Source organism: Annulohypoxylon truncatum (assembly GCF_022578515.1).
Source record: "Annulohypoxylon truncatum strain CBS 140777 unplaced genomic scaffold F4807scaffold_23, whole genome shotgun sequence".
Classification (NCBI taxonomy): Eukaryota; Fungi; Ascomycota; class Sordariomycetes; order Xylariales; family Hypoxylaceae; genus Annulohypoxylon; species Annulohypoxylon truncatum.
In genome coordinates, this window is record NW_025953809.1 from 418,951 (window position 1) to 440,261 (window position 21,311).

General features: G+C 34.7%; 6 protein-coding genes across 6 annotated transcripts; 4 read left to right on the top strand and 2 right to left on the bottom strand.

The window, feature by feature from the left end:
• The first annotated feature begins 131 nt into the window (after positions 1-131).
• On the top strand, positions 132-2,928 carry F4807DRAFT_432211 (argininosuccinate synthase). The gene is made up of 13 exons (XM_047998581.1): positions 132-358; positions 424-437; positions 501-556; positions 613-666; positions 718-816; positions 927-979; positions 1,082-1,162; positions 1,276-1,292; positions 1,407-1,545; positions 1,603-1,864; positions 1,949-2,127; positions 2,195-2,277; positions 2,373-2,928. The coding sequence occupies exons 1-13, from the start codon at positions 336-338 to the stop codon at positions 2,561-2,563; spliced, it is 1,251 nt and encodes a 416-aa protein (XP_047852777.1). The 5' UTR covers positions 132-335; the 3' UTR covers positions 2,564-2,928.
• A 50-nt stretch (positions 2,929-2,978) lies between these two features.
• F4807DRAFT_432214 (NAD(P)-binding protein) lies at positions 2,979-4,391 on the bottom strand. The gene is made up of 4 exons (XM_047998582.1): positions 4,290-4,391; positions 3,987-4,238; positions 3,628-3,910; positions 2,979-3,574 (listed from the first exon to the last, which is right to left on the bottom strand). Exons 1-4 carry the CDS (start codon positions 4,329-4,331, stop codon positions 3,315-3,317), a joined length of 837 nt encoding a protein of 278 aa, XP_047852778.1. The 5' UTR covers positions 4,332-4,391; the 3' UTR covers positions 2,979-3,314.
• Positions 4,392-8,627: 4,236 nt separating this feature from the next.
• Positions 8,628-8,975, top strand: F4807DRAFT_461981 (uncharacterized protein; the record flags this gene model as incomplete). The annotated part of the gene is made up of 2 exons (XM_048001757.1): positions 8,628-8,747; positions 8,814-8,975. 2 exons carry the CDS (start codon positions 8,628-8,630, stop codon positions 8,973-8,975), a joined length of 282 nt encoding a protein of 93 aa, XP_047852779.1.
• Positions 8,976-16,479: 7,504 nt separating this feature from the next.
• F4807DRAFT_157872 (glycoside hydrolase family 75 protein) lies at positions 16,480-17,819 on the top strand. Its single transcript, XM_047993301.1, has 3 exons — positions 16,480-16,950; positions 17,008-17,345; positions 17,403-17,819. Exons 1-3 carry the CDS (start codon positions 16,788-16,790, stop codon positions 17,667-17,669), a joined length of 768 nt encoding a protein of 255 aa, XP_047852780.1. The 5' UTR covers positions 16,480-16,787; the 3' UTR covers positions 17,670-17,819.
• A 986-nt stretch (positions 17,820-18,805) lies between these two features.
• Positions 18,806-19,085, bottom strand: F4807DRAFT_461983 (uncharacterized protein; the record flags this gene model as incomplete). Its single annotated transcript, XM_048001758.1, has 2 exons — positions 18,806-18,898; positions 18,954-19,085. The coding sequence occupies 2 exons, from the start codon at positions 19,083-19,085 to the stop codon at positions 18,806-18,808; spliced, it is 225 nt and encodes a 74-aa protein (XP_047852781.1).
• On the top strand, positions 18,817-21,137 carry F4807DRAFT_157889 (glycoside hydrolase family 125 protein). The gene is made up of 3 exons (XM_047993302.1): positions 18,817-19,560; positions 19,612-20,558; positions 20,616-21,137. The coding sequence occupies exons 1-3, from the start codon at positions 19,246-19,248 to the stop codon at positions 20,887-20,889; spliced, it is 1,536 nt and encodes a 511-aa protein (XP_047852782.1). The 5' UTR covers positions 18,817-19,245; the 3' UTR covers positions 20,890-21,137.
• Positions 21,138-21,311: the final 174 nt, after the last annotated feature.

Sequence of the window (21,311 nt, forward strand, 5' to 3'; positions counted from 1 at the left end):
GCTAGACTTTCTTCACCTTTACCCCCCTTACGTACCCCACTAGTCCAAGCTTGAGCTGTGGCTCTGATAACTGATTTACTGATAACTGGCCCTGAAAAGTTCCCACAAAAAATTTGCAATTTTTGACAACCTTTTACCTGCACCAAGTCGTATGTTGACTCATTCTTTCAACTTCTCTCCGCATTCGCATCTCAGAGTCTAATTTACCTAGCTGTTTAACTACAGGCCGTCTCCATTTCTCTGCTGCTTTTATACTTCAGTACCTGGGGTATTCCATCTTCTACGCCGGAACTTAGAACACGCCGTCGCTTGCGCACCTATCAACAGTCGCCATCATGTCTAAAGGTCGTGTCTGCCTGTGAGTTCTACTTTAAGCCCATATACTCCTATTTTCATGATTATTAACTAACATATTTCCCATAGCGCGTACTCTGGAGGTATGATATTGAATTTGAAAACAGAACATCTCTGTTAGTCTCCCGACTGATTATAGCCCATAGGCCTTGATACCTCTACCATCTTAAAGTACCTAATCAACGACGGCTACACGGTCGTGGTATGCTTCCCCGTCCACCCCATTTTATCATTCATCAATGTCTAACCAAGATGCAGTGCTTCCTTGCCAATGTCGGACAGGAAGAAGACTGGGAGGCAGTAGAAAAGAAGGTATATCTATGAGAGTAAATCTCTCCCAATCATATCAGCTAAGCTCTTTAGGCCCTCGCCTTAGGTGCTGAGAAGATGGTCATTCGAGACCTCCAGTCCCAATTCGTTAACGAGCTTGTATTTCGAGCCGTTCAGTGTAACGCAATCTATGTAAGTTGAGCCATAACACTGCAGTCTGAAATTCTTTCGAATATACTCTATTCCCAACATACCTCAAGGGAAGGAGTATGTGAGTAGAGTCATATTAACAAGTAACACAGGAAGACAGATACCTCCTAGGAACTAGCTTGGCCCGCCCAATCATCGCACGCGAGTGAGTAAATCTTGCTTTACTGCTGATAAGATATACAAACTATCTAGATGAAGATTGCATTATCAATCGGACGATGCAGGAGATCACTGACATATAATGCAGGCAAGTTCGTGTCGCACAGGAGTATAACTGTGATATACTCAGCCACGGTTGTACCGGAAAAGGCAATGACCAAGTCAGATTGTACGTTGTTTCTTCACCCTTTATCTTATATAGAGTTCCAGGAGCAATTTTGGGCGCTTAGCAATCTCCAAAACTATGAACTAGAAAGAGATTATTAACATAAGATAATGTAGTGAGCTCGCTTGGCAAGGTACGTCTGAACGTCTGATCAGCCCCCTTGATTATGGTCTTCATATCTGAACTTGACCTTGAAGCCCCCGTCCTGCCTTATTAAGTACCGAAGCGTAATACTAACATTGAGAAGCACTTGCGCCTTCGGTCAAGATCATTGCACCTTGGAGAATCGAGGAGTTCATCAGCAAGTTCAAGGGTCGAGCAGATCTCCTTGAGTACGCTAGGATTAACAACATCCCTGTCTCATCAACACCCAAGGCTCCATGGAGGTCAGTTAGCCCTCTCTGCATGATCTGGGCAAAATACAGAGCTGACCTGTGATGTAGTATGGATGAGAACCTCGTCCACTGCAGTTATGAGGCTGGAATCCTCGAGGATCCTGACCACGAGCCACCGAAGCATCTCTGGAAGATGACTGTTGACCCTCTAGACGCTCCTGACAAGCCATACCATTTTAGCATCCACTTCGCTAAGGGTATCCCCATTAAAGTTGTCACCGAGGACAAGAAGGAGGCCACTGAGGCCGTGGAGCTGTTCAAGCTTCTTAACCGTATTGGTCATGATAACGGTGTGGGCCGAATCGACATCGTGAGTTGTGCTGGTTTATTCCTCCTATTGTTCTCCTGGACCTCATCAGAAGGAAAATGAATTATCATTAACGAGTTACCATAGGTCGAGAATCGATTCATTGGCTTGAAGAGCAGGGGTTGCTACGATACTCCAGGCTTGACGATTCTTCGCCTTGCGCATGTCGATCTTGAGGGATTGGTACTTGACAGCAAAGTCCGAGAGCTTCGTGACCAATTCTGCACTCTCTCTTGGAGCCGACAGCTTTACAATGGCATGTATTTGTAAGTACCATCCCTAACTCCCAAGGAACCTCCTCGCTATCAGCGATAGATACTAATGAGTAAACAGCTCACCGGAGAGGGAATTCGTTGAGAACTCCATCCTATTTTCACAGGAGAACGTGAATGGTGTTGTCCGCATGATGGTGTACAGTACGTAAAATCTCAGTCTAATCTCTCGCTTTGGGTCTCGCTAGCTTGCAAAGACCGAGTAGAAAACCGGAGAAAACTGCTAACACAACTTATAGAGGGCAACACTTACGTGCTTGGCCGTAGCAGTGAGACGAGCAACCTATACAGCGAAGAGGATGCCTCGATGGACTCCCTCGACACATTCTCGCCGATGGATACTACTGGATTCATCGCTATCCAGGCAATTCGCCTCAAGAAGTATGGCGAGAGCAAGATTGCTCAGGGCACCCCTCTAACCAAGTCTTGAAACGTACACGTTTTTAACTCGAACTTGATGCCCCTACTATAAATTCTCACTACAACGTCTCGATCAACCGAGAATCCAATATGTGAAGACGAGTTGCATGCTCCCCTCTTCGTTACCTCTCCGTGCGTCCAAGTTTCAGCAACTTTGACGGTACAAAATAGGATAAATAAAACAATAATATGAAGTGACGATTTCCGATATTCAGAATTTGTACCTTGAAAAGTGAAATGTTCACATGGGTGCTATCAGCAACTTGGATGGATTTGAAATGCCCAAAAACTTACCTAGGTAGTCAAGGTTTATTAGACAAAAACTGCTTAGTCATCAAATAAGAATAGGGGTCACTCCTGAACCCCTGAGCCCCATCCTCCTGTGAGCTTGCTTTCTATATTTTTGTTTCCTATAGTGACTTGAACTTCTTAATAACTACAAAAATATAGTACCCGATATTCTTTGTGCGACCTTCATAGCTTTGTAATAACCAGATTTCATGTTTCCACAATCTCGTGGGGTGGTGCTTGTGCGTCGTTATCGAACTTTCTACAGAAAAGGGGGCAATCTGATATTGGCTTTTAAATAAGGGTGATTTATTGTAGCTAAATCGTGAATATAAGCACCTAATGAGGTACGTACCTGCGTACCATACTTATAGACTGCAGCGACATCAACCTCATAACGAATGATACCAATCAATAATTCCTCTCTTTCCCTCTCTCTTCTGTGAACGGTTCTGGTGATCTAAATGATACCTTTAACCAATCACTGGTCCTGCAGTGAGCCCTGAATCCATCGTTAAGGTAATCCCGTTTAGATAAACAGTGGTAGGGCTACAAAGGTACAAGCAGGCTGAGGCGACTTCATCTGGCTCGATGGGTCGCTTGAGGGAGGATAGTTTCTCGAGTATCTGTGGCGTCTGCGGGACTCTCCGGCATTCTTCTTCGAACATCGGCGTCTTGACCCATATGGGACATACTTGGTTAATCCTGATGCCCGCAGATTTGAAATCCATTGCTGTTCTTGTAAGCAATTAAAGCTGGGAATGACATCTTTTGTGGCTTACGAACCTGCAGCCTTTGTGATACCCGTAACTGCGTGCTTGGACGTAGTGTAAGGGGCTTTCGCGGGTACGGCAGCAATTGCCATAGCTGAAGAAACATTAACAATAGATCCACGGCCGACATCTCGACGTCCATGTCTTCCCAAATCAACGGAGACAGGTTCCTGCGACTGCATGATTTTCCCCACAGCACGCGTAACAAGGAACACGCCCTTTGTATTGATTCCGAGGACTCTATCATAGTCGTCGGGGTCCGTCTCGTCAAATGGAACGTAGGAAGCAACGTCGACCTGAACCGTCCATAGATTAGTTCGGCTCTACACTTCAGGACCTCTTCCCAGGGACCTCTTTTACGGGTTATCTCACCCCGAATGCGTTAATGCAGTAGTCAACTCTGCCGAATTCAGTCTTGGCAAGATTGACTAGGGCGTCTACAGACGCAACATCTGTGACATCGACTACGGCTGTAATACACCGATAGTTGGGGTTTGATGCCAAAGACTTGCTTTGATCCGCGACCTGAGCGATGCCCCCAGAGTTGATATCGGCTAGCAAGATACCCTTCGCGCCAGCTTCAGCAAACGTTAAGACAACCTCTCGTCCAATGCCGCCTGCTGCCTACATGAGGTTAGAATACACGATCTTAGGGTAAGATATTGTGGCACATACTCCAATAACGATCGCGAAGCCGTCGATTCGAAATTGCGCCATTATTATTAGACCGTGAGTGTGTGATGTTTGAAAAAAGTTTCCCAGGATGCAAGAATAGAGGTTAAGCCGGTTTGCCCGGGTCTTTGTCCCTCAAAGTGGTACTGATATAATAAATATTCCACTATGCACTTGAGGAAATCCATTATACGTATATAGAGATAATCAAAATTGTAATATGCAGTACTATGTTATATGACGTAGTTGATATTGCAACTATCCCATATATATTATAATTTTGCGCCTCCTTACTTCAGTACCCACCTATGGGTAGGTATGTCTGCATGTTGGTTTATTGAAGAGGGGCGAGAGGGAAATCTGCGCGAATGTTGGCTCTTAGATATGATACAATTGTTATGGTAGATACACATGTGACTCAGGGCCTCACCGCTAATTGGAGCTTCGTTGTCGTGCAACCCCCAGATGTGCACTGTAGGCATCCTAATGCGGCTTTTGGTGTCGTGAATACCAAGACACAGGGCTGATTCAATATATTCTGTACTTGAAAGACAAGATGGCTGATATCCACAGAAAAGCACTCTCAGAATATGAACTAGTGGTCAATATTAAAAAGTCATATTCCGTTAGACAGCCTCCAGCTGGAGAGTATAAGCCTCCCCTGCCATACATTTCCCGTAGCCGAGAATTGTCAGTTTTTCAGCCGTCAAGATATTCTACAACGGTTAGAATATAAATTCAGGCCTGCAGATTCAAACAGTCGTCTTTCATCCATAGCTCTACATGGCCTTGGTGGTCTTGAAAAGACGCAAGTTGCCCTAGCATACGAATATCAGACACTCGATGACCTTGACATCATTATTTAGATATCTGCTGAAAATTCCTATTCTATTCAACAATGCTTCAGCCATGTGGCTCTCAATGTCATGAAGATTCCAAAAGCGAGCTCTCGGGCATAGCAAGAGAATATGGTATTAGTGCCAGACTGGCTACAAAAAACACATGTAAGGCAAGAGTCAATAAGTTATCTTGTCAAGAACTACGGGGATTTACAACCCAAATTTAATCCACTCGAGCCAATCATGGATTTTGTTAGACTTTTTACCAACTATTTCTAGTAGGTTGATTGTCCACCATATTTACAACTGGTTGACCATCGATGGATGTAGTCCCTGGAATGCTGGAAACTGCAAATTCTGTTTATCTTCAATGCAGAGAAGAGGAACAAGACAAACTTCTGTGGGCTTTGCTACCTTAAAATGTATACACCACTTTTGTACTTCAGAATTCACTAGAACAGAAAATGAAATAGCGGAATTCCTTGAAATCCGTCTCGAGTTGCTGAGTTATGATGATATACTTGTGCTCTATCGTACAACGGCCTCGGAATGGCCGTAGGCGCTCAAGGACGATATGAAGAAGACCTGGACTGGCTAGAGAAAGCTCGTAAAATCCATGAGGGCCCGGCCGGGAACAACCTTCCGAAAAGAAATGTATGGGGATATAATATCTCACGGAATTATTACTACATACTAGGTAGGCAGATATGCTGAAGCTGAAGGCCGGTTGGCCGAGGCTCTAGAAATTGCAGACGGGCTTCAGAGCTGGTACATGCAGATTTAACCTAGTATGTCGTTACCACCAGCAAGAAGGATCTTCTACTTATCTAGCCGCCACCTCACGTTACCGTGCCGAGCGGTAACCACACGCGCTCAGATGGAGTAAGGCGACAGTAATCCCGGTACGTAGCTATAGCCACACGGACTGCGAAGCGATGCTATTTATGTGCCCAAGGAGGACCGGTAGTGGAACCCACTGCAGCGAGTTAGGTCTTCAATGTTTATCATAGGTTCCTAGGTATATGAGCAGTAAACAACTACGCCCGTAGCTATATGAGTAGCCTCGGCCGCGATGAAGACGCTAGACGAAGGATGAATTAAGGGACATAGTAGGTGACGTATGCAGGAAGCATAACAATTATTCCCTGTGCTGATGCACATGCGAAGGTTAGTTCATGGTCTTTGTCAACTCGTGATCTGTGATCGCGATATTGTTTATAACCAAAAATGTAGTCGTTCGAATCCTATCCCTCAGTGGTTATAATAGATAAAGCACAGATTGAGAAAGTTTATGGTGTAGTAGGTCTATAGAAAATGCGATGCTTGGAGAAGAAAAAAAGGAACAAAAAAGCAAAAAAAAAAGCTCGGTCGCGAATCCATTCGAATCCGAAACCTACGAAAAACTCGGTTGGGATCCGCTGTGGTGTCAAGTACAGTCTAGCATTTTCTGCGTCATGAACCGTTCCACCATATCAGCACCCCCGGTCGAGTTTTCTCTAGCCTCGAGTCACCCAGAATCTTCTGAGGTCAGCTTGGACGTTTGGCGTTTAATGTTCCTTATAAACCTTGTGTAGGGGCTTTGTAATCCGGAAATTTGCCGGTTGCTCGTAGCGACAGTAAGGGTTGAGATGATGACTCAATCCCAACCCATAAGGTGTGGCTCAACAGGACACGTGACTGAGAACGGTGCCTCCAAGATCAAATGGTAGCCCAGTAGGTACCTAGTTAACTTCATCAGAGGTACACCTACTAGTGGGAGGGTACAGAACAAAATATCCATCTCATCATCCTTAACATATAGCTAGACAAGTCACTGTATCAAGATGACTTGAATCATGCCGTACCTCGATCGTCTCTTAAATGCTATGCTTGAGAAGACCACTCTGCATTACTGGGGAAATAGTCAAGCATGTCGGTCACTAGGTACCCATGATAGATACACTCAGCGTCACCATATAGACAAGGTATATCCGTCTTCGAGGTATTGATATTGACTATAGGATTTAGGGTGCTACTTTTCGCCGCAGCATTGACGCATTCCGGAATAAGGGTTATGCGTCGGCTCCAGAATTACCATATTGACTCGGCGGTGTCTCTAACAGCTCTTCGCAGAGACGAATGGCTCGCCCTCTCGACTCCAAGAGGGCGAGCTATGGCGCATTTATATTAACTTGACACACTACTTAACGATGAGGTCAGCACGTTTTCTACCTCAACTATCATCATTGCCATAACATCATGCACCAGAAATGCCGATACATTTTCAGCACACTGGTTATATATTGGTGGGATTGGCAGGATTATCGACTTTGATCTCGTGGCTTTGCCCGTAGTCGTTGCGGCCTCTTCTGTGGTCTTCCAACGCAAACGGTCTGTCGTTGTTCCAACGGCTAATCATCACATACTACAAGAACGGGAACAGTATGAATTATATGATGAAGTCGATATTGGCGTGGTCTTTCCCATAGATGACGATGTTGAGAGGGTTGCATACATTGACGTCCATATATCCGCTATTAAAATCGGGGCTGAGGTTCGATCACGCCAATCGAGTAGCCAATAAAATCTTCTTCCCAATTGCGTTGGTCTCTTGGCTGATCTACATGTTTAATCCTTCCTCCAGACGGTGGCTTCTTGGTTAGAACTCAGCTCTCCATACGAGATTCGTACACTACCTTTCATAATAAGGATTCAAAAGGATGCACCGCGAACTTCGATGGAGAATGCGATTTTCGGGTAGGGCTGAGCATTGCAGTGCCGAATGAACGGTAGCTTGGCGCATGCAAGCCTCACCAATTGTCGGTCAGCTATCGTAAACCCGCTGAATCAGCTTCCCAGCACCGGGGAATATTGACGTCTTAGCTTAAAACTTGTCACCATTCACAGTTTGTATCAAAGAAGCTCCGTTTTACGACTTGGAATTATTTCCATCTAAGGTACAAGTCGTTCGCCAATGGGAATTTCCAAGATTTCAACTAGGTATCGAATCACACTATTGTGATGGACTACGAAGCAACTGACGAGTCACCGTAAAGTCCACCGTCTTGTTGCCATGTTGCCATATCAAATCGGATGACAACATTACGATTCGAAGCCAAGAACATAAGCTCATATGTGCCAAGTTGGCGTTTCACTTTAGCTTGTCGTATTGATATTAAAAGACATCCCGAATTTTAGACTATTCAAGTTATTATGGAGTTTCCACTGCATAGCCATATCCACCTATTTGGACAACGACACATCCTCTGTGGTGCTCAGTTTCCATAGGCAGATCTATACGACGAGTTGATACAATCGTACCATTTCTTATATCCTACTCTCACTTACATAAATCCATATAGGCTCAAGTGAGAATATAAAGGTCCAAATCCCCCGTCTAAATTCAACATACCTACCTATACATCATCAAACAACTCAGTACCTTCATCCACAATCAATTTTCGCCTTCTTTCCATCTTGTCCCAATCTCTAACAAAGAGTAAAAACCGATCAAATACGCACCATGCTCGCCAGATCTATCACCGCTACCCTCGTCGCCATCACAGGCCTCGTCATGCCTCTTGCGGTCACCGCGTCGCCGGCGGAGCCCGGGTTGCTCGACACTCGAGGAAGAACTAATGGCGTAAGTATTTGGCCCAACAGCTTCTACCGTTCGAGGAGGTACGGCCACTGACGTTCTAAATGATAGCAATGTCGATTCGACGACGGCGGCCAGTGCGGTGGAAGAGGATTCTGCCACTTGGTGACCGGCGAGGCCCTTTGCTGTGGAAACATGAACCACTACCACTGCTCTGGTAACAACAATCATTGCGAGGCGGGTGGTGCTAGGATCGTCGTCAACTGCGACTAAAGGCTTGGAGAAAGTGGATTAGGAGAGGGTGTCTTTCAGGGGATAGTCAGTGGGGAAGGCGTTGTGTATATATAGGGGGGCTTGCCGCCTTAGTTTCAAAAGAATTTGGGCGTTAATACATTCACTCACTTACCCTAACCTGCGAGCCACCTTTCCTGCAATTTATTATCCGTGCGTATGCTACTGTTAGTGCATAAGCTAGAATTACATTAAAATCCTTAATATTTAAGGTTGAAAGCTTTAAATATTAACGTTATTTTAAGTTTTAATTATAGCCCCGCCGCTTAATTTTAAATTTAAAAATTTTAAAATATTTTATAAAAATAATTTAATAATATAACGGATTATTAATAATAATATATTTATTAAAATAAAATTATTTATATTTACGTAATTAATAAAAAAAAAAAAATTATTTACGTTTAATTTATATAATTTATTAAAATAAATATTAAAAAATTTTTAATTATTTTTATTTATTAAATTAATTTATAAGTTTTCATTTATAATTAATTTAATAAATTAATTATTATTAATATTTTTATATTTATTATAATAAAAATTTAACGTAAATAAAATATTAAATAAAAAATATTTAAATTTATAATTTATTTATTTAATAATATTATTTTTATTTATAATAATATCGATAAAAAATTTTTTACCCGTAAAATTATTAAATATTTTTTAATATATTTAAATATTATTTTTTTCGTTTTAAAAAATTTTTAAACTTTTTATAAAAACTTAAAAAATAATTTTTAAAATATAAAAATTTTATTAATTAAAATAAATTTTAATAATTTTAATATTAATTATAAAATTAAATAAAATTATATTTTAATAATAATTATTAATATTAACGTTAATAATAAAAAAAAAAGTTTTAATTTTAATAAATTTTAAAATTTTTATTAATAAAAAAATTTATATTTTTTAATATATATTTTAAAAAATTATATAAAATAAATAAAAAAATAAATAAATTTTATTTTTAAAATAATAATAATAATAATATTATAAATTATTATAATAAATATTTTTAATATTTATTATATAATTATTAATTTTATTATTTATTTAAAAAATAATAAAATTAAAAATAATTTATTATAAAAAAAAATAATTAATATAATTTTATACGCGGTTATTATCGAATCATTTATAAAATAATATAATTATATAATACCCGGGGTATTAATAATAATTATTATTTACACGGGTAAATATATTAATGTTATTTAATTTATTAAAACCGAAATTATAATATAAACGAAATATAAATTTATTAATAAAATTTAAATAATATATTAATAACGTGTATTAAATATATATTAATTAAATTAATTATATATAATATTAAAATTATATTACGTAAATAATAAAAGTAAATTAAAATAATTTATTTTAAGTCGCACGGGTTATAAAATTTTAGCTTATTAATCGGGACCACGTGTTATAATTTTAATAAAATTAATTAATATTAAATTTTTTAAATAAAACGTTAATTTAAAAATAAAAATTAATAATTAAATTATTTTTTTTTTCGAGAAATTAATTAAATTTTTTAAATTTTTCGATATAAATAATTATTTTTATTTAATTAAAAAAAAAACTTTTTTTATAATATATAATAAATATTAAAATTATTATTTTTTATAAAATTATATTAAAAATTTTTATTATATTCGTTATAATTTTAAAATTAATTAAAATTATATTAAATTTTATATTAAACCGAAAAAATACGTTAATTATTATAATTTATATTTTTTTATTTATTTTTATTATTTAATTAAATTTACACGTTATAATAATAAAATTATTTATTAATTCCGAAAAAAATTCGAAAATTTCCGTAAAAAGAACTTTTAATAATATAAGTTTATTAATTTTTTTTAAAAAAAAAACGGGTTAATATAATATATATTTATTAAATATAACGAAAAAAAAAATAAACCGAATAATTTTTTAATAAACTTTTTAATTAACTTTTTAATTAATTTTATAATAATTTTAATTAATATTAATTTATAATTTAATATAAAACCGGGTAAATAATTTAATATAATTTAAGTTTTTAATTTTAAAAATAAAAATAAAAATAAAAAAAAATAAAAAAAAAAACGTTAAAAATTTTAAAAAATTTAAAGTTTTTATTTATTTAAACGCGGTTAATAATTAAAATAAAAACGGGATAATTATTTAAATAAAAATAAATTATATTTTTAATTTTTTTAAAAATATTTTATTAAATTTTAATAAAAATATAAATATTAAATTATTAATAATTATTTTAATTAAAAATTATAATAAAAAAATATTTAATTACATTTCCGTTTTAATTTTAAAACTTAAACGTAACGTTAAATAATAATAATAAAAAATATTAAAAATAATTTAAAATAACGTAAATAAAAATTTATTATTATATATCGTTTTTTTATAATTATATTAAAAAAATAATATAAATATTATATTAATTTAAAAATTATAAATAAAAATTAATAAATAATATTTTATTAATATTTATTTTAATTATAATATTTATATATTAATAAATTATTAATATAATTTTAATATTAAATTTTAAATAATTATTTATATAAAAAAAAACAAGTATTAAATATAATAAAACCGTTTTTAATAAATTAAAAATTTATTATAATTTAATATAAATAATATAATAATTATAAACATTTATAAATTTTTAAATAACTTTAAAAACGAAATTATAAATATTTTTTTAAAATTATATTTTATTATTTAAATATATTATAATAAAAAATTTCAACGTTTAATATTTATAATAAAAGTTTAATATAATTAAATATAATAAAAATAATAATATTATTAAATAAGTTATTATTAATTAATTAATTATAATTTTTAAAATTAAAAATTTAATATATAAAATAAATTATATTTTAAATTTATATTTTTTAAATATTTTTTTTATAATAAAAAAAATTAATAATATTTTATACCTCGGTATAAATTATATTATAATTTAAATTACCGTATTTATAAATTAATTATTAAATATAAAATAATATAAATTAATAATATTTAAAAATAATTTTTTTATTTTTATTAATTTAATTATAATAAATATTAAATTAATTTTTATTTTTTTTTAAAAATTTTATAATAAAAAAAATAAACCACGTTATAAAATAATTCCTTAAATTATTTATTAAAATAATCGAAGTTATAAAATAACTTTCGAATAATAATAAATATAATATTTTTTAATAAATAAAAAAATATAAAACCGTATTTATTAAACTTAAATATAAATAAAAATTTAAAAACTTTTTAATAATTTTTAAAAAATAAAAGTTTTATTACGTAATACGTAAAATTAAATAAAATTATTAAAAAATTAAAATAAATAATATTAAAATAAACATTAATTTTTATAAAATAATAAATTAATATAAATTAAAACCCGTTATTAAAATATTATTTTTAATAATTAATAATTAATTAATTAAAGTTACGGCAAATAAAATTTAAATTATATAAAAAGTTTTTTTTAAAAATTTTTTAATAATTAATAACTTAAATATTAATTTTTTATAAATTTTTATAATATTTTATAAAATATTATATTAAAATATTTTAATAAGTTATAAAAAATTAATAAAATTAATAATTATTACCCGTAATATTTTTTTAAATATTAATAATTTTTTAATATATTTATTAAAAATTTATTAAAAAATAATTATTAAATTTATTAAATAAATTTTTTAAATTAATTTAAAAACCGAACATTATTTAAAATTATTTCGGATAATAAAAGTAATTATATTACGGAAATTTAATAAATAAAATATAATTAATATTAAATTTTAAAAATTTATTATTTTTTTTTATATTTTAAAAAAAAATTAAAAAAATTAATAACACGTAAAATAAAATATATCACGTTATTAAATAATATAATTAACTTTTAATAAACCGGAACGTTTTTAAAACATTTTACCGTAAATTTTATTATTTATTTATTATATAATATTAAATTTATTTTTAAAATTTAAAAAATTATTATAATAATTATTATAAACATTTAAAAAAATTTTAACGTAATATTAAATAAACGTTTTATAATTAAATTATTATAATAAAATTAACGTTTATTAATAATTAATTATATATTTTTTTTTATAATTTTATATTAAATTATAATATATTTAAAAAACATTATTATATAATTTATTTTAAAATTTATTTATTTTTTTTATTTTATTTATATTATATATTAAAAATATATTATTTAAGAATTTTTATTATCGTTTTAATTATATAAATAATATTAATATTTTTAAAATAAATTTTTATTAAATAATAATATAATAAAATTTATAAAAAATATTAAATAAATATTAAATTAAAATATATAAAATAAAAAAATTTTTAACTTTAAAAATATAAGTTTATATATTTTATTAAAATTAAATATATACACGTTTTAAATTTAAAAATCCCCGATTTTAATTTTATAATTCGTTAAATTTAAAATTAATAAAAAAATATCGTTTTATTTTATTAATTAAAAATATAATTTAACCGTAAATTTATTTTTAAATAATATATAATAATTTTAATAATAAAAATTAAAAAAATTATTAAATATTTCCGTAATTTTATTAATATAATTTATAAATTTTTCGTAAAATTATTATAAAAAACCATTATAACGTACGTTTTTTTTATAATTTTTTATAAAATTAAATTATAATATATTAAATATTATAAGTTTTTTACGAATAACGTATAATTTTAAAAACGGGAAATTAATATATAATAAAACTTTTATTATATTAAATTCGATAAAATATTAAACGGGATTATTAAAATTATTTTTTTAATATAAAAAACCATTTTTAAAAATATTTTATATAAAAATTCCGGGTTTTTTATAACGAACGTAATTTTAAATAAAATTTATTATTATTTCGTATTCCGGTTAAAAACGGTAAACGAATTTTATTTTATAATAAATAAATTAATTTTTAAATTAATATTAAAAAACCGCGGCGTAAATAATTTTATTAAAATTTAAATATATATATAAAAAATAATAAATTTATTTTTAACGTTTCCCCGTTTTTTATTATTAACCCCCCGATTTATTTTAAATTTTAAAATATTATTTATTAAAAATATATATAAAAAAAAAATAACCGAAATATTTAAAACTTAATTACGAATTTTTTTTAATATTTATATAATCGTTTATTTCGATAATTTTTAATTTAAAAATTATATTAAATATAATTACATTTTTTATAAAAATTAATATAACGTTAAATACGATAATAAAAAATTAAATTAAACCGAAATATTTAATATTAAAATCGAAAAAATTAAATATAATTTCCACGAAATATTTAAAATAAATAACGGATATTTTATTTATATTTATTTTAATAATATTTTAATAATTATTAATTTTAAAAAAAATATATTTTTAAACTTTAAAATAATTTTTTTAAAAGTTTATAAAAATATTATATTCGTTAATATATAAATTTATTAAATTTTAAATTATATAAAAATTTTAAAAAATAAATAAATAAATAAATTTATTAAAAAAATATTTTTTTTTAATAATTTATATATAACGTTTATTTATATAATTATTTTTAAAAAATATAAAATTAAAACGTTAAAAAATTTTAAAAAATAATAAAAAAAAATAAATAATTTTTTTTTTATTTATAAAACTTTCGGATTATTAATTAAACTTAAATATTTAATTAAATTCCGATTATTAAAATAAATATTATATTATTTTTTAATAATTAAAAATAATTATAATAATTTCGTTTAATATTATAAAAAATTTAATTATTTATATATAAAACTTAAATATTTATATAAAAAAATTAAAATATTTAATTATTTAATATTTTACGAAAAAATTTAAATACTTAAATTTAAAATAAAATAATTTATATTTCATTTTAATTTTATTAATCGTATTTAATATTAATAATAATTTATTAATAAATTTAAAATATTTATTTATTTTTTAAAAATAATTTAATATTTTTAATAAATTTATTTTCGTTATTAAATTATTTAATTTTTAATTATTTTATTTATATTAAAAATATAAACGGATTTTAAAATTATATTTTTATTTTAAAAAAAAAATATTTAATATTAATTTTATTATTATTAAATAATATTTATTACACGGAAAACGTTTTAATATTTATTTAAAATAATTATTATAATAATAATTATTTTAAAGTTTATACGTTTTAAACTTATACGAATTAATATTAATTACCGTAAAATTAAAAAAAATAATAATTTTATAAAATATTTTTAATTAAATTTTATACGCCGGATATAAATTTATTTAAAAAAACTTACGGGAATAATTAAAACATAATTATATATATTAATAAATTAAATATATAAAATATTTTAAACAAGATTAAGACATTTTTTTATATAATTAAAAACTAGAATTAAATTATAAGGTAGCTCTACACGCCGCATACCCTTAAAAAGGTTTGCGAGGGAAGGTCATTCCCCCTTGCCCCGGCGTTAAATATACCAACCAACCAACCAACCAACCAACCTGCGAGCCATCGGCAAGGCTTTTGTGTCTACATCCTACTCAAGACCGAGTTAACAACTAAAGGGCCATTCCCTAACATAGGAGTACCCAGGCAAATAATGATATCTCAGATTCTCGATGACATGTAGCTTGGAATTAGCAAATAAATTATCCGACCCTAGATATCCCTTGGCAAGCATAGTTTCTATTACTCACATAGGTAACTAAGGCTGCATGCACATAAGCCGGGAGCTCCAGAAAGCTTGGCAAGGTCAAGTCGATGAATTAGCAGTCGGATAAGCCCAAGGCTTAGTATTTATATAGAGAGAATTGCAAAAGGTCAAAATGTTGATCCTTTAGTTGCTGACGGCAAGACTCCATCAAAGGCAAGATATCCCTACTAGGTAGAGAGGACGACGGATTTAATTAAACCTCGAATGATGAAGACTCAGAGCTTATATCTGTCACGAATTTTTCTCAATAGTTTAATTTTAGCATTGTGACTCTGGGTTCGGAAGGAAGCACAAAATGAAGGAGTGCAGTGAGTATTAAGGGGTATGGGAAGTTGCTGACGCTTCCAGTTGCTTATACGAATAAGCCAATTGACCAGCATGAAACTATGCGTGCCTGAGGAACAGCCTATTGCAGAATAGCGTAGTGTCCTGAATAGGGAATCAGCTTTGTGAAAGAAACTCGGGTTCTGCGCATCATCGAGACGACTCCAGCAAATATTGATGACGTTAGGCAGATCTGTCAGATAATTGAATTATCAGAATATTAGCCGTCTATAGGTAGGTACCTAGTTAAAAGTCATCAAATATTCCACCTGCAACGAATCGGGAGATTGCATTTTACGTCATATAGTCAAGTCCATTTATTTCCTTGCAGTTTTTTTTCTCAGCCGCAGCCTCACTGGCGTCGCTAGAAAGAGCCGGAAGTGGCATTTCTAATTATAGATGCCGATCTATCTGAGTAGCGATTATGGTGGCAGCTCAAGATGCTGGCATAAGGCCTCTAGCCTTGTATAGCTGATTAGAACCGCACGATGAAGCTCCTTCTGGAAATGATGTATGATCGTCTGTAAGCAGGCTCCGTCCTAATTCATACAAATAGCGCCAGGCTGCACCTTTGATCGTGGGGTATTTCAGGTCCTCATCAAGCTCAAGCTCGACACTCAGGATACTCGAACAATCGTCTCAGGCAACTTACCCGCATCCAGTATCGCAAAAATGTCTCTCAGAACCCTTCTCGGAGTCTCCATGTTCCTTGGCGCCTCTCTGGCGAGAGACGTGCCTTCGAACGTGAAGAACTTCTACAACAGCATCAAGAGCAAGGGCCAGTGCAGCTCCGCTCTAGCGTCGGGATTCTACAGCGAGTATAACGATGACAACTGTAAGCAATTCACATCCCTCGCGAACTACCCGAGGATGAACTAATAAAAATGTTTAGCCTTCTGCTACTGTGGTGACCACCTCCAAGACGACAAGGTCATCTACATCACCGGAAAGAATGGCCAGTTCGCCAACATGGACATCGATTGCGACGGAACGCAAGGTAGCGCTGCTGATGACGGCCGTTGCGGAAAGTCGAGCGACACTCAGTCGATCACGTCCTTCGCCGACACCGTGAGGGGATACGGCAAGGGGGTCCGAGATCTGGACGCCAACATTCACCCTTACGTCGTCTTCGGCAACGTCGGCGGCAAGGCGGGCTTCACGTCATTCGACCCTCAGCAGCACGGTATCGAGCCTTTATCCGTCATGGCCGTAGTCTGCGGGGACAAGCTGGTAAGGAACCGCGCTCCTGACGTCGAGAAGCGGTAGTGGCTGACTAACGACATCTAGATCTACGGTATCTGGGGTGACGAGAACGGCGCTGACGGCGAGAAGTCTGTTGTGGGCGAGGCTTCCATTTCGCTCGCTACCGCATGCTACGGCAAGTCGATCAACGGAAACAGCGGGCACGACCAGAACGACGTCCTATACCTTGCTTTCACCGGAAAGGACGCCGTCCCCGGCAAGAATGGTGCCAAGTGGGATGCGAAGAATTACGACGAGTTCGAGTCCAGCATCCAGGCACTCGGTGACAAGCTTATCCAGCGCATTAAGTAAAGCTGAGAGCGTTGCATGATTCTGAGCAACTTGGTTCAGGATGAGTCCTGATAGAGAATTTACTTCGTGTCGATTCCTTTTTGTAAACATGTATATAGCTTCTAAAATGTTAATTCATATCCAACCGCTAAAATCATGCGCTCGTGGTGTCGATATTGTTGACCGTCTGTTCTCGCGTAGGTTCGCAACTCGTGATTTATGCGCATTACTTAATATAAGCACTCTTGTTCAAGTCAATGGAAACTGATTCTTATGGAATATCATAAGGATAAAACTTGATCGCTTGAAAGTGAAGAGTAAATGAAGCGCATAGTTGCATCTTTTCTCTTGGAGAATGGGCAAAAAGTTGAGGAAAAAATGTACAACACCAGGGATTCGCTGGTCGTCACCGACCCAACTACTGGTCTGGCGGTATCTGGTTTATCCAGGGGAGAGCGGACGGGATCCCGAGCTTTCCAGGTCCTATGGTCGTACATGCTAGACAATATTGCTATGATGGATTATAAGCTTCGAAGTGAGCCATCGCGATATTTGATAGAAGTCAAGAATGAGAAAACTCAGAATCTCCAACTTCAAAACAACTTAGGAAACTTGACAAATCAAATTAACGAAATGTGAAATGTATTAATTTAATAAAAGCATAACTTCCAATTGCATAAAACATAAACTGCATTTCTCCGCATGGTGGCTTTTAGCCCCCAACACAAAAACAAAAATGCCCGGACTTCTCAGGGGAATTAAAACAATCGCGGGTTTCCACCAATCGCGTCAAATCGAACCGATTTAGATATTGAATTTATGGAAAGGTAATTCTATGAAGTTGTCAAAAGTCGGTGAATTCTAAGACATTGCCCCTGGAATTTGAAGCTCCAAATACTCGTAATACCACGTAGTATTACCATGCTGCCATGTAAGTACGAAGTAGCGTTCACAAACATCTTCAGGGCTTACTCCGAATGATTGTCAGCCTCAAAGGGCGGGGAAGCAACTAATTGGTACCAAGGTAAAGGCCTCATTAGGAAGCTCACAAAGAAGGAGGATTCGAGGTTCGGAAATGCTCATGGTCCTACCAATAAAACCCGATGTCTAAGACCAGGGGTATCTAATAACTAGGCGTATTTTGACAAAGAATCAAATCATAGTGAGTTACCGCCGCTGCGGTGTTCCCTTGAGAATGCGCCGCTGTACCCGCATCGAACAAACCAGGCTTTCCCCGCATTCTCCTCGACCTATCTCGGCTCTCAGTCTTGTTTATTCCCTCGAACCATTGCAATGGTGGCCGACCTGATTCACGTCATATGCTCGCTTTGCCCCGAGAATTCCTGCAAGGGTGATAAACATGGCCAGTCCGGAACCCTCACCAAGCTGCGTGCGTGACAGGGCTAGCTGCGCGTCGATCTCCGGCCTTGAAAGCATGACCTAGAACAAACAAAGAGCAGATCATATTGATAAATTCAAATATTACTGGGCGCCTCGCCTCTTTCCATCTGCGAGCTCCTAGATTCCATGTCCCGTGTCTGATGTTTAGCTTTCCCCTGTTCGTGTAGATACTTTCAGGGTCATCAAAGCTACTACAATGCCTCTCCCCCTTCTGTTGTTTACTTTCTTCTCCGGCCTTCTTAATACGGTCTCGGCGCAATGCCCCGACTACGATGATTATTCTAAAGTGGCACACGCACCCTTCTCAACCGGAAAGTATCACCTCCCGTATCAGAGACCGGTAGCAGCATGTAGAAAATTCAACTCTTCGGATGTCGAAGCAACTATTGAGGATATGCAAGGAATAGTCAAAGATCCAGATCTGTTCCAGCTTTTTCAAAATGCGTTCCCGAATACATTGGACACTACTGTGACCTGGAGAGGCTATGCGGCCAATGATTCGACAGAAGAGGTACAATGACCCGTTCAAGCACATATCCGAGTAATGCTAACACCCCTCAAGCTCACCTTTGTCACGACCGGAGACATTGTTGCCATGTGGCTCCGTGATAGCGCGAACCAGATGCGCAGCTATAAGTCGTTACTAAAGGCCGATGACAGCCCAGACTCGTTAGCATCTCTGTTCCGCGGCACGATCAATCTGCAATCGCGATATATCATTCACAACCCATACTGCAATGCGTTCCAAGCACCCACAGAGTCTGGGCTTCCGCCGGTAGACAATGGGTATGCGGACACCGATCAAGTGACGCCTCCCTACAATACAAGCTTTGTTTTCGAATGCAAGTATGAACTCGATTCGATTTCGGCTTTCTTGCAGTTATCGCACGACTATTACGACCAAACCGAAGACATTGACTTTTTCGGTAAGTTCCAGTGGGTTAGTGCAGTTCAAACGATTCTCGACGTTGCCGAAGGTCTCCTCGTCGGGACTTACGCCGACGACGGCACCGTGAACGTGTCTCCGTACACGTTCCAACGAACGACCACCAGCGCAACAGAGACGCTTTCGAATACGGGAGTCGGCAACCCCGTTAAAAGCGGTACCGGATTGGTCCGCAGCGCGTTCCGGCCATCCGACGACGCGACTATCTACCAATTATTCATCCCGGCGAATATGCAATTCTCCAGCTATCTGGGAAAATGCGCCAATATAATGAAGGCGCACGATGTTGAGCTTGCACAACGCATGAGCGACTTTGCCTCCAACGTACGGAATGGGATCGAGACATATGGTAAGGTGCAGCATCCTGTGTTGGGCGAGATATATGCGTACGAGATCGATGGGTTTGGGTCGAGCAACTTTATGGACGATGCCAACGTTCCGAGTTTATTGAGCGCGCCAATTTTGGATTATCTGGACGCTTCGGACGAGACGTATCAGAGCACGCGCAAATTCGTCCTCTCGACGTGGAACCCGTATTATATGCACGGACCTGTCCTGAATGGGTACGTCGGCTTTATATGTGACCACGATTCAAAGGATTGATGCTAACTTGCACCCAGTACCGGCGGCCCACATGTTGGGCCCGGCAAGGCGTGGCCAATGTCAATCATCACGTCACTCTTGACTTCGGACGACGACAGCGAGATCGTCGCGGGGTTGCAGATGCTCGTTTCATCGACTGACGGGCTGGGGTTGATTCATGAGTCTATAGATACGTTCAACGCATCGACTTGGACTCGGGAGTGGTTTTCCTGGGCCAATGGCTTGTTCGGCGAGATGCTTTTAGGGCTGAAAGACCGGAAACCTCATTTACTCGAGACGAGCTTCCAGTAGGTCTAGATCGAGCTTAAGCATCAAAGCGTATATGCGAGTAGTTATAGATACCATGTACACATAATCGACACGTCACCCTGAAAATCGCATGTTGATAGCAGCTCGCGTATTGTATGAGCTAACATCTTGGAGGTGGTTGTACTCACTATACATGCTGCAATATGCGACTCATATAGCAAGTGAAGTGGTCCAATGGCATTTAATCCGGGTTAGCCGTCAGAATTGCAACATGAGTTGAGTCGCACGCAAGTAGAGTTTCCTAACGCAGGAACAATCTACGGCTGATAGCTAGGCCTTCTCTCTCTCACGCCTGGGAGGATCTTATCAAGGGTGTGGTATGACTGAACCAAGTTAGTCAGATGAACCGTTATAATGTGACCTACTGACACTGTCCGGCAAGGTGAATATAGTACCACATAGTA